The sequence below is a fragment of the Chroicocephalus ridibundus genome, chromosome 19 (assembly GCF_963924245.1).
Source record: "Chroicocephalus ridibundus chromosome 19, bChrRid1.1, whole genome shotgun sequence".
NCBI lineage: Eukaryota > Metazoa > Chordata > Aves > Charadriiformes > Laridae > Chroicocephalus > Chroicocephalus ridibundus.
In genome coordinates this window covers 6,043,009-6,055,794 of record NC_086302.1, presented here as the reverse complement: position 1 = coordinate 6,055,794, position 12,786 = coordinate 6,043,009, and the positions used below count along the sequence as shown (strand labels likewise).

Genomic DNA, 12,786 nt, shown 5'->3' with positions numbered 1-12,786 from the left:
TCAGGAGAGGTCCCGCAGCACAGAAACGGCCAGGAGGCCACTAACCTGCAACGCAAGCGCTTTAATAATTAACCGTCACTTAATTAACATAGTCAGGGCTGCCTCTTCCACTCCGTAAGAAGAAAAACAAGGCAGGCCTTCGGAAAGCTCCGTCCCGCCGTTATCGATTGCTTACTGTGCAATTACAGCTCCCAGGCCACGGTGCCACCTTGGCGGGGGGGTGAAGGGGAAGGTAAAAAAAAAAAAAAAAAGGTGAAAAAAGGATGAAAATAAACTGGGGAGAAAAAGCTCATTTCTCCCCCTGGCTCCTTTATTACCATCAGGACCCCATGGCCCCACTGAAGGCAACCCACCGCAATGTGCCCACGGACCCAAAGAAACCAGGATCGTGGGGCTCGAGGGTGAAATGTTGATTTTGGGGAACCCCCCAGGACAGAGCCGTTCCTTTGGCATGAGTTCCACAGGGAAAGAGCTACCCCAGGACACGGCAGCAGCATCGCCACAGCCCCGGGGGGGCTCCAACACCAACCCCTGGCTCCAGAAATCAGGGGAAAGACTGAGTTTTCCAAACCAACCCCATTTTTCAGGGGATAAAAAAGTAGGGGAATCCCTCAGTCTTCCCCCCCCCCCAGCCCCAACCCTCGGGTACCACCTCTCCGCAGTGATGGATGCGGGAGCGAAGCGTGCCGGGGGCCTAATCCTCCTGATGGAGCACATGCCAGCGCGGGTGGGGCCTCGGGGATGCAGCTCCGCCGGGTTATTTATGGCCTTTCGAGGCGGAAAACGGAGCCGCGCAGCAAAACCAGCCGGTGACGGGGCTGCACGGTCCCCGCCGTGCCCAGCATCCTCCCCCCAGCCCTTGGGAAAAATCAGAGCGGGAGGAAGAGGAGCGGGGAGGAAGGTCTCAGTGCAATGCGAAATCCAGGTCGACCTCCTCCTCCTCCTCCGGTTGCACCGGGAAAAGCAACGTGGGAAGACCGACACTGAGGTTTGAAGGTGGCGATGGGGCTGACGTGGGTAAATCAATCATCCGCGCACCCGGCTGCCAGCACCGGGGATGGGGGGGTGGGCTCAGCCAAACCCCCCGCTATTAAATGGCGGGGGGGGACAGACAGGTTACAGCCACCGGTAGAAACCCCCATTGGGGGAATAAAAAGGTTCTCCATGCCCAGGGAGTCCGTGTCACAGCTCCGGGGGGAACGTGCTGGACCGAGCCGGGCACCCTTCGGCCAGGTAAAAGGGAGGATACGGCTAATTGAGCCCCAAAACCCATTATCGGGGTGTTTTTACCAGTCCCCCGGTTGGGTTCGGCCATCCCTGGCAGCACCAGCTGGGCATCCATCCATCCATCCCTCCCTCCCTCCCTCCCTCCGGCTGGGGTAAAAACCAGCAGCTCCAGCAAACTCATCTGGGGGTCTCCATCAGCATCCCAGTGCCACCCAGTGCTCCCAGAGGTTAAAAACTCTTTTAACCAGGAAAATAATTTCCTCAGGGTGCGGGTGTTAGGTATAAAAGCAGCCGGCGCTTGGGGACGGCACGTTTTAAATCCAGAGTCGCAGAAGCCCGCGGATGCCTTTCCTCAACAGCTTATTACTTTTAATACCTCCCCTCCGCCACCGGCAGCACGGGCCGCGAAGCCAGCTTTGCTTTGCCAATGGTCCAAAATAAAATATAAAATTTCTCCTTTTTCCTGGAAAGCTGCTCAAAGCCCGTCCCCACCCCCTTTATTTTTTCCTAGGCCCTATAAAACGCAGGTGGGACGCAGGCAGGCGCCCACCCCCCCCCCGCCCTCTGCAGCTCCGAGGGCGAGCAGGCAGGAGCGCTGCCCCCGCGGGGACGCCACGCTGCTGAGACCTGGAAGACTCGGTGCACGGATGGGTTTGAATCCACATCCCTGAAAGCAAAACCTCGAGCTGGGTCGCACAAGATCATAGAACGGTCGAGGTGGGAAAGGGACCTTTCAGATCATCGAGTCCAACCATCACCCCAACGCTGCCAAAGCCACCACTACCCCGTGTCCCTCAGCACCACGTCTGCCCGGCTTTTAAACACCTCCAGGGATGGCGACTCCACCGCTGCCCTGGGCAGCCTGTTCCAACGCTTGACAACACTTTCAGTGTAAAAATTTTGCCCATTTTCACCCTTATTTTCCTCCTGAACTGGGTGAAAAACCTCATTTTACTCCTATCAGTCTCACTCTCCCAGTGGGGTGAAGATGACCTGGTGGCCAACAGCCGGGGCGCGGGATGGACTCACAGAGGGTGCGCGGTGCACCCCGGCTCCTTCCTTCCCTCCTCCCTGGTCGCTCCTGGGCAGGGACCCGCTCCCCAGCCCCGCGGTGGAACCCCAAATCCCCTGCATGCCCCCCCCCACCCCCCCCGCCACCCAGGCATGGGGACGCACCACCCTTCCTGTGAGCCTGGAGACCCCCAGGGCTGGATCGTGCCCCTGGGGCGCAGCACCCACCTGCACCACGTCCCCCACGGGAAGGCTCGGGACCTTCCATCCAGCTCCAGGGAAAGGAAAACAGCGAGCAACACTGGGCGGGGGAGGGGGTCGCCTGCAGCACCCCCTTCAGACGCCCCAAAATCCCCACCACCACTTCTCAAACCCCCCCGCCGCCACCCCTCCACCATTTCAGCCACCCAAAGCCCCACTCCCGGTATTTCCTTCCCCAACTTTTTTTTCCCCTTGCTCCCGCAGACCGGGATGCAGCCGCTGCCTCGCCCCCACCCCAGCACGAGCATCTCTCACCCCCCCACCACCCATGACGGGGTGTCCCACAGCACTCCCCCCCCCCCCCAGGCCTGGGCATGGCCCCATGGGGACCCCGCTTTGGGCAGCCAGTTTGACCAAGGCGCTGAGTTCCCACCCTGCCCCAGAGCTGCCCCCATCCCCATGGGGAGTCGGGGTGTGGGGGGGTACTGACCCCCAAAATCCTCAGCCCACATGCTCCAAACTCCGGGATTACACAGATTTTGCAGCAATAACTGAAAAATTCGGTAGAGCGCAGCGGGTGGTGAGAGAAGAGACCCTGCACAGGGCTGGAAGAGCAGGTGGGAATTCACAACCCCACGTCAGCACCTCGCCCCCCCCACCCCTCCCCGCACCCATCCTGCCCCCGCCGGGTCCCAGCTCCCATCCCCGACCCAGTCCGACCAGGATAACCCGGGAAGAGAGGCAGGAGACGGCCCCTTGCACCAAGAGATGCAGTTCGGAGCCGGGCACGGTGAGCAGCAGGTCCCCGGGCAGGAGCCTGGGTCATTTACTAAATTAAAAGTTCAACTAATAAAACAAAATTTTTAAAAAAAAAAAAAAAAAAAAAGAAAGAAATAGCCCAGCGCAGAGATGCGCTGCTTTGGTTTGATGCTGTTATAATCCAAGGAAAGCAGGCTGCAGGAAAATCAATGGGACATTATCACTCAGCAGACAGCTGAAAATACAGTTTAAAAAAAAAAAAAAATAAGCAACACAAGGATAGTCCTTGGGAAAAGACCCGGCTGGGCATCTGCGACCCCCCCATGGCATCCCTGTCCCCAAGGGGAGAGGCCGGAGCCTGCCCTGGCCCTGGGGGGGGTCTTCGTTAGTCACCCCCGAGCTGCTCCTTTCCCAAAAACCCACTGGGAAACTCCAGCGCCCACCTCCACCAGGTGCTTCTGTGTCTTTGCCACCAAAAACACAGAACCAGATGCCCCCGAGGTGCTGGGGGCGGCGGGGGGGGGGGGGGGGGGGGGGGGGGGGTGACCAGGGATCGCCCACCTCCGCTAATTTAATTAACTGAATCACAGCACCTAGTGATTATGTGAAGGGCATTAATTCTGCTAATTACATGGGGTGTTAACGTGCTGACAGGGACGCACTGTCATGGGGTGAGGAGCTTCGCGGGACCCGGCGCTCGGGGGTGCGTGGGGCTGCCCTGCCCCATGGCAGGTCCTTGTCCCCGCGGGTGGGCTGCCAGCAGCAGGGGAAGGGCTCCGGAGCGGACCCCATTCCTCGGTGGATCTTCCTGGACTCGCTGCCCCCACTTTAAAATCCCTCCTGTCGAACTCTCCACCATCACGGCTCGAGATTCGGGGGGAACCGAGGCACCGGGACCACGCGGCCCGGGACAGGGAGGGGGCTGCACCCCGAGGAGCCCCACAGAGCACCCCCAAACCCACAGCAGCTCCACAGACGCCTCCAAATCCATCCAAGCAAGGCAATTTGCCCGTACTCCATCCCTCCACCTGCCTTTGCTTTCCGTAACTGAGCGGCCGCGACGCTCCATCCCCTTCGGCCCATCAGAGAAAAAGCCAATTCCACCATCTCCCGTCACACAGCGAGACGACCCCCCCGGGGAAGCACCCCAAAGCCCAGCCCCCCGTAATGGGGGGGCGGCCGGGCCGCAGCGCTTCAGCTCCTCTTCCAGAGCAGCCACCACTCGCCTCCGGGTGACATCCTCCTCCCGGTGACAACCTCCTCCCGGCGCCCCATCCAGCAGCTCATGGTCCAATTTCGGGGTGAAGCACGCTGGACTGCAAGCCGCACTTGCTCCTCGGCTGAGCTAATTGGGCTAATTAGGCTGAAGGTCTCCAGCACGAAGCAGCACGCCAGGCTCAAATGCCCAGGGGCTGCCACCGCTCATCTCCAGCACGGTCACTGCAGACCGTGGGGACAGTGGCCTCGTTAGGACGCATCAGGTCATCAGTGTCCCCATCCCCTCGTCCTGTCCTGGGAGAGCATCTCAAGCCAGCCCGGCGCTGCATCCCACCACCCTGATTAACTTAACGATGGCGAAAAAGGGCTGATCCACGTGGGGAAAGGGGGAAATCAAAGCTGTTCACTGGCTTATGTCCCTGGGGGAAGGTGTCCCCAGAGCAAGGGGGTCCCCCAGCACCTGGCGGGTGCCACCCTGGAGCAGAGCCCGGCACCCAGCACAGCCCCGGAGCCAGGAGGGATGGAGCCACAGGGAGCCGAGGAGATCCGCACCGGCACAATCACCCCGTTGCGGGCGATCCGCCAATATTTTTCAAGCCAAATAAATAAAATAAAATAACAAAAAAAAAAAAAAAACACCAAGCGCCAAAAAAAAAAAAAAACCAGCGTATGACAAAAAATATTCAAGAGTTGCTGTGACTGCGACACATTTACCTGCCCCGGCTGCCGCGAGGGTGCAATGCTGCGCTCCCCGCTGCGTCCCCGCACGGATGGAGGGGTGGGGGGGGGTTTTCCCCAGCCCCCTGCCCACGGTCAGAGCCCCCCCAGGGTGGGCAGGCAGAGGGGTGCAGGGCAGGCACTGTGTCCCTGCTCCCCCTAGAAGGGACAGGGCTGCCCAAAAGCACCCCCAGACCCAGTGCAGGATGCTGGGGGGTGGCGGGGGGGGGGAAGTCTGAGTGCCAAGCACCCACCAACCCTCACCCAGCTCCTGTTTTCCCAACATCTGGGGCACTTTGGCTGGGGGCAGGGGCGGGGGGAAGGGGGGGAGTGGTGCAGAAAGGTCAGGAAACAACAACTTTATGGCCAGAGACAGTCAGGAGGCTCCTTCCAGCTGTGAGTCGGGGGCGGGGGGGGTGGGGGGGGTGTCACACACCAGGACCCCATAGCCCTGCTGAAGCCCAAACTGCAGGAACATCACCCACCCTGCACCCCAGTAGCCAGGCATCCCATGGGAACGGCCCCCAGCATGGCCGGGGGTTGGGGGGGGACACAGAGGGAGCTTCACTGTCCCACCCCTGCAGCCAGCAGAGCAGCAGCACCCGGATTTGGGGTCTGGCAGAGGTCTGGGGGAGGGGGACGGGACAGAAGATGGGGACAGCCCCCTCTTGGCTCCCACAACACGCAGCTGCCACCATCCACGCTTGGATTCGCTCCGCGGGCGGGAGAAATGGGGGTGCAAAGCTCCTTAAACCTGTAGGAAACCCAGGGGCTATCCCGGGACATCTGTGCGTCACGTCCACCCCCCTACCCCCCCCCCCCCCAACGCCAGCACCCAGGCTGCTGCAAACCAGGGCTGGGCCACCCCGGGCAGGACCTGGAGGAGCAGGAAAGAAGCCCCAGAACGAGCTGCAGCTGACGAGCGCCCAGCCAGCGGGAAAAACACTCCCGATTTGTACAAAAAACAGCTCAAAAAGGGCAGCTGATGCAGCTTGGGGGGGGGACAGGGCTGCCCCCACGGGCAGGAGACAGGCAGAGGCTCTGCATTTGCTCTCCAGCAGTTGGAGCACAGCTGGACTTTGGCTTTCCATCAGGGCAGAGGGTGTAAAACCAACCGCTCCCAGCGCCGGGAAAGGAAACGGCTCCGGGAACACCCTGGGAAGTCCCTCCGGCACCCACCAGCTCCAGCGCCTTCCTCCTCCTCTTCCTCCCCAGAGATGCCCTTCACCGGGTGAGGAAGAGCAGGTCCCGTGTCCCCAGGGGCCTTCCCCCCCCACCCAGGTCACTGCAGGCTGGCACCCACCCCATCACCCACCCGCATCCATCCCGGCGCAGGGAAAAGCGGCAGCAGCTTCTGCCAGGCCACCTGCAGCGGAAAGGAAAAGCTCCATCTCCAGGACTTATTTATTTTAAGGCTGCCAACGAGAGGGCAATTAGCTCCGGGGGACTAATTGCTGGGAATCCTCCTTGTCCGGAGGGGAAAGCCTCAGTTTCCCCAAGTACAAGGAAGAGGGTCCCCAGCCCGGAACGGGAGAGCGGGATCCAAGAAAAGCCGCAAAGCGAATCCCAAGCGGCCGTCGGGGAGAAGAGGAGGTTTGGGAATCTTGACATTTAATCATGCAGTAACTAAAGGTTCCCAGACATGTCTAATAAGACAATTATAGTGCATGTTAATAATAGATTATTAAAAAGCTTATTTATGGAGGTTTAAGCAGGCAGATGGCAGGGCTGCGTCGATAAGGCTCTCCGGAGCCGGTGCTACCTCCCAGCTCCGAGGATGCAGCAGGGATTTACCTGGCACTTAACCCTCACACAACTGCCAAAACCACCCAAAACCACAGCAGCAAAGTCCTGGGGGGGGCTGCAGCCAGGAGGGGACTTTTTTTGGGGTGCTTTGGGGTGCTCGGAGCTCTCAGCCCCTCTGCGGAGCCGGGATGGGGCAATGGGTTGAGTGCGATGGAAAAGCTCCATCCCGGGTGCAATCAGGGGGAAAACCAACGTCAAGAGGCAGCGGAGGGGGGCGGGGGGGTCGTCACTGCCAGGGCAGGGGTCAAAGCCACCAACAAGCATCTGCCTTTGTTTTGAGGAGGCGTCTCTGCCCCCCTACCCCCCCTCCCCCAGGGGCCTGGATCCTGCTGGGCTTTGCTCCGGGAAAGCTCCCAGGGAAGCTGGAATGGGGCTGGTTTGTCTTAGTTTGGATAACAAAAGGGAAAAATGTGCAGTCCGGGCCAGGAGGTGACTCACCAGCATCCCTGTTCCCGAGGCCAGGGCAGGTCCAAGCACTGGGAGGAAAAACATGAAACTGGAGTTTCGGCGCAAAGGGAAGAGGGCAAAAATTATGGAAATACAACTGCAAGTCTTTGGGGTGGGGGGAAACAGGCACTGCCACCCTCCGCCGCGGATGCGGAGCCAGAGGGACGGGTCCATCCAGGAGCGTCAGCATCACTCAGAGCATCCCTAAATCCCGCTTCACCCCTGCGGACAGTGAAGATCCGCCAGGCTCCAGCGCGTGGAGAGGGGACACTGGAGAGCCAAAGGAGCAGGAAACCTCCACCCTGGGCACACCAACAGGATTTTCTGGAGCATCCTCCCAGTGCAGGGGCTTGAGGGGGTGTTTGCAGTGTCTGGAGGCTCCGGGAAAGGCCATGGGTATTAAAAACACATATGTAGGAGCAAGCAAGAGAAAGAGACTCTTCCCCAGCATGGCAGAACAGGCTGGGGGGGGGGGGCGGGGGGAGCGAAAAGCAACCAACAATCCAAGCCTGAAACAAACTGACAAGGAAAATATAAAGCACTCGCACATTTTCTGTGCTTGGTGAAGGCGGAGCGGGGAAGGAAAAAAATTCCCTGGCATGGGAGAGCCCGTCAGCAGCCAGGTGGAGGGAAATAAACAGCGGGCAAAAGGCTGGGAAAAGAAGGATCAGGCAAACCCAGCAGCCGGAGAGCTGGGAACACGGCCCCCCGGCTCCCGACCCCCACCAGCCCTGGGATGCACAGACGCTGCATCCCTGTTCCCCCCCCCCCCTCCACGGGACCCCCAGCAGTTAACGGCCGAGGCGGAGGGGGGGACGCCAGGCGGATTTGTTCCGCTCCCTGACCCCAATCCCAGCCCTGGGGACAGCGTCTCCTGGGGGGGGTCCCATTCACTCCACCCAGACAATGCAGCCGCCGCGGGATCGGGGTCACCCCTGCTGCGTCCCGCCAGCCCGCAAGGGCCATCCGGGGCATGGGGGGGTGACGGGACCCTCAGGGACCCCCCCCCCCCACAGTGAGGGGTTCATCCACCACAACCAGCAACCACACACACACCGCCCCCCCCCAAAGACCAGTCCTAGTGCCACCGGAGGTGTCCCCAACCCCAGCACGGGGCTCCCCAGTGGCACCAGCCTCTTCGGGGGAAGCTCCACAGCCACATATTGTATTTTATTTGTTTAACCGCAGCTCGCGCAGTCAGAGCCCAGGGCAAGCGGCTTCCGCATGACTACGGCAGGAGCCCCACACAGGGCCAGCGGCCGCGGGTCCCCAAAACCAGGCTGGGGTACAGCTGGAGAACAAGTTATTGCTGATTTTTATTTTTTTTTTTTGGGGGGGTGCAATAGAGAGGAGCGGAGCTGCACCCCCTTCCTAGCAGGGGAAGGCAAAAAGAGGAGGAAAAAGAAAGAGCTGAACCGGCAGAACCTGCTGCTCGGTGGCCAAACCCGGAACCCTGAGAGCCAGCCCGGAGCCCGGGAGACTGGGAGGCCATGGGGACTCTCTCCGGGAGGCTGGTGGCCATGGGGAAAGGTTACGGAGTTTTAGTGGGAAGAGCCCAGAGAGGAAAGAGGAGACCGGCAAACCACACCAGTGACAACTGTGCGACAACTGGCAGGTCCCCGGCTGACACAGCAAGAGCACGAGGGGCCGCTCGGTTTGGAGGCTCAGCGAGCACCGTTCAAAGCCCCCCACCGCCACCGGCCCCCGCCGTGACAAGCACAACACCGACGGGCACCCACCCCACCGCGAAACCTTAATGAATCACAAAAGTTCGCGGGCTCCGGGAAGGAGCAAAGAGCATCCCAAGCCCCGTGGGGAAGCTGCCACGGGGACGCCCAGAGCAGCCACTGGCTCACGGAGGTCACGGTCATAGGCACGCCGTGCCTCAGTTTCCCCACTGGTGGAAGGCATCACACTACGCCCTTTTTTTTTTTGCCAAGGAGCAGCAAGAAAACCACTTTTTCTTACAAATATGCACAGAGCCAAGCCACTGGTCCTCCCCGTCACTGGCTTCGGGGTCTCTGGTGACCCCAGAGCACATGTGGGTTTTTTTTTACCAGCCCTGCCTGCCACACAGCCCCGAGCCCCACAGAGACAGCCGGATGATGTCCCCACAGCCGGACAATGTCCCCGCAGCCGGCAGGAGCCAACACCGGGATTCACGTAAAAAGCGGGCTGCAATGGAGCCGGGGGGCTGAGCGCAGACACCCCCCCGCCCCAGCTCAGAGAGCCAAGCCTGCTCTGCACCTAACAGGGAAATGCTGGAGTAAACACACTCCTGATTTACACCGGGAGCGGGCTCCATCCTACCTTTCACAAATGCCACCTTGCAGGGACGGAAGCCCCCGGAGGGGAAGGGGTTTGCCAGGTCCCAGAGCCCCCCCCTGCCCCACCGCTGGGTCCCCACTACTGTCCCCGCAGCCAGGACGGCTATCAGAGAAGGACACACAGCTCAAGACCGGGGAGCAGCACAGCGCAAGAACCCCCCCCGACACCCTTGAGGGGGGTGCAGAAGCCCCTTCCTCTGGCAGAGGACACGGGAACCCCCCCAGCTGCGTGCCTCAGTTTCCCCTATCGCCTCCTTGCTCTGCCAGCGCTGCTCCGTGTGCAGACCAGCATCTCCCCCCCACCCCAAGACACAACTGTTGTTCCCCCCCCCGCCGGCCCAGTAAAATATAAAACATAAACCCATTCTCTCCCCATTTCCTCCACCTTCCATGAGCCATGGGGACCCTCAGCTGCTGCGTATCCCCTCCATCCATCGCCCCCCCGCCAGCCGGATTTTGCTTTCTGCTGATGGGGGTCACTATTTATAATTTTTGGAGAGAGGCCACCACCCCCCCAAAAAAAAAAAAACCCTGAATAATCAATGCCTCAACATAGGGAGCGCACATGCAGGTGCGCCGCTTCATTTTTAACGTGAAAAAATTAAACAACCGGGCAAAAAATACACCGTAATGCACAAAGCAGCGGCCAAGAGCTGAGGGCTGCAGCCCTGGGGCCCCCCCGGAGCAAGGGACCAGCTCCCTCCTCCCCCCTGCCTCAGTTTCCCCTGCAAAAAACACCTCGGAAGCCCCAAACTCTGTCCCCCCCCCCCCGCAACACCCGAGCCCCACTCCTGCCCCCCCGCACCCCGCAGGGTCAGGCTGGGGCGGGGGGGGGGGGGGACGGGGGGGGGGGTCTGAACGCTAAAGCGCTCAAGGGATGGAGGGAAGAGGAGCCAAAAAATTTAAAAATAAATTTCAAAAATTCGAGGGCGCTTTGGCAAAACTCTAATTATGTCCCCGCGGCATCAAGAGGCGGGGGGAGGCTGCAGCCGGAGAGCGGCCTCGGCCGCCACCTGTTCGTCCCGAAAGGTCCCCAAATACACCCACCCTCCCCCCCCCCCGGGACCCCCCGCTTCGTCCCGAAGGGTCCCCAAATACACCCCCCCCCTCCGGGACCCCCTTTTGCAGCTCCGGGACTCGGACCCCACCGCCCCCCGCCGGCGGCGGGCGCTGCCCGGTGCGCTCTCGCCCCAAAAGCCCCGCAAACGACGCCCCCCCCCCCCCCCCCCGCCGCCACCGGGGTGAAGTTTTCCTTCCCGGTGGAGGAGGGGGGGGGGAGGGTGTGAGGAATAATGGGGGTCTCCCCGGTACCGGGCTCCGGGAGTGGAGGGGGTGGGCTCCGCTCCCCCCGTGCCAGTGTCCAGCGGGGTTGTCCCCAACTCGACGACACCGGTGGAGCGGCGGAAGCCGGACGGGGCGAGCAAACGGAGACACACCGCGCCCCCCCCCCCGAAACATCCGTACACACACACACACACACACACACCCCCACCTCTCTCCGTTCTTACCGGCGGGGGTCTCGGTGTCCAACGCGCAGACCCGCAGGGCGAGGGCGAGCAGCAGCGCCCGGGCGCTTCGCATGGTGCGACCGGTAGCACCGGAGGGGGGGGGGGGGGGGTTGAGGGAGGAGGGGGGGGGCGGGGAGGAGAGAAGGGGAGGGAACCGGGAGGGGTTGAAGGGGGGGGGGGGAGGGAACCGGGAGGGGGGGAGGGTGAAGAGGGGAGGGAGGGGGGGGGAACACCCCCCCCGGTTCCGTGCACGCGCGCCCGCCCGCCCCGCGCCTCAAATAAGCGGCGGCGGCGGCGGTTGGGCTCCGCCCTGACGTCAGCGCCGCGCGCGCGGGCGCCCCCCCCACACCCCGCGCCGCTGCCCCCCCCCCCCACTTCCCCCCCCCCCCCCCAAGCACCGCCGCCGCCGCCACGGCGGGAAGGACGGGGGCGCCCCCTGCCGGCCGCCGTGCGCGCAAGCAGCAATGAGCCCCGCCTCCCGCCAGACACGGCAGCCTCCCCCGGGACCGGGGGACCCCCGCCCCCCCCCCCCCCCGTAGCCCTACGCCCCCCCCGGGGGCGTAGGGCTACGGGGGGGGGGGGGGCGGGGGTCCCCCGGTCCCGGGGGAGGTTGCCAGGCGGTGGATGTAAAGGGGGACCCCGTTGCAGGGGGGGGGGGGTCTCCCGTTGCGGGAGAGGTTCCCGGTTGAAGGGGGGGGTCCCCGGTTTCAAGGGGGTGCACGGTTCTGGGGAGTCTCCGGTTGCAGGGGGAGTCCCCGGTTGAAGGGGGGTGTGCGGGTCCGGGGGGTCTCTGGTTGCGGGGGGGTCCCCCGATTTCAGGGGGATGCACGGGTCCAGGGGGGTCTCCGGTTGAAGGGGGGGGGGTCCCGGTTGAAGGGGGTGCAAGGGTGTAGGTTGGACCCTGGGTGAAAGTGGGGCCCCCTATTTCATGGGGGTGCACGGCTCCGGGGGGAGTCTCCGGTTGCAGGGGGGGGTCCCCGGTTGAAGGGGGGTGCACGGGTCCAGGGGGGTCTCCGGTTGAAGGGGGGGGTGTCCCGGTTGAAGGAGGGTCTCCGGTTTCGAGGGGGTGCACGGCTCTGGGTGGTCTCTGGTTGCAGCGGGGGGGTCCCCGGTTGCAGGGGGGGTCCCCGGTTGAAGGGGGTGCAAGGGCGTAGGTTGGACCCCGGGTGAAAGTGGGGGCCCCCTATTTCATGGGGGTTCATGGCTCCGGGGGGGTCTCCGGTTGAAGGGGGGGGTCCCGGTTGAAGGAGGGTCTCCGGTTTCAATGGGGGTGCACGGCTGCCGGGGGTCTCCGGTTGCGGGGGGGTCTCCGGTTGCACCGGGGTGCACGGCTGAAGGGGGGGCCCCGGTTGCAAGGGGGGTCCCCTGTTTCAGGGCGGTCTCTGGTTGCGGGGGGGGGGTCTCCGGTTTCAGGGGTTGCACGGCTGCAGGGGGGACCCCGGTTGTAAGGGGGGACGTGGGGGGGTCCCTGGGTGCAGGGGGTCTCCGGTTGCAGAGGGTTCCCCTGCTGCAGGGGGGTGCACGGCTCTGGGGGGGTCTCTGGTTGCAAGCGGGTCCCTGTTTTC

At 62.7% G+C, this 12,786-nt stretch overlaps 1 protein-coding gene across 5 annotated transcripts in view; it reads right to left on the bottom strand.

The window, feature by feature from the left end:
- The window catches only part of PTPRU (protein tyrosine phosphatase receptor type U), a 129,334-nt gene extending 118,009 nt beyond the window's left edge, over nucleotides 1-11,325 (bottom strand). For 4 of the 5 annotated variants that reach the window (XM_063355642.1, XM_063355644.1, XM_063355645.1 and 1 more), the window contains exon 1: nucleotides 11,222-11,325. In XM_063355642.1, coding sequence (XP_063211712.1) covers nucleotides 11,222-11,294 — 73 coding nt within the window. In that variant the 5' untranslated portion in view covers nucleotides 11,295-11,325. Of the gene's footprint in view, nucleotides 1-11,024; nucleotides 11,077-11,221 lie in introns of those variants that run through there. The other variant, XM_063355647.1, reaches the window with a different exon arrangement.
- Between the last annotated feature and the right edge of the window lie 1,461 nt (nucleotides 11,326-12,786).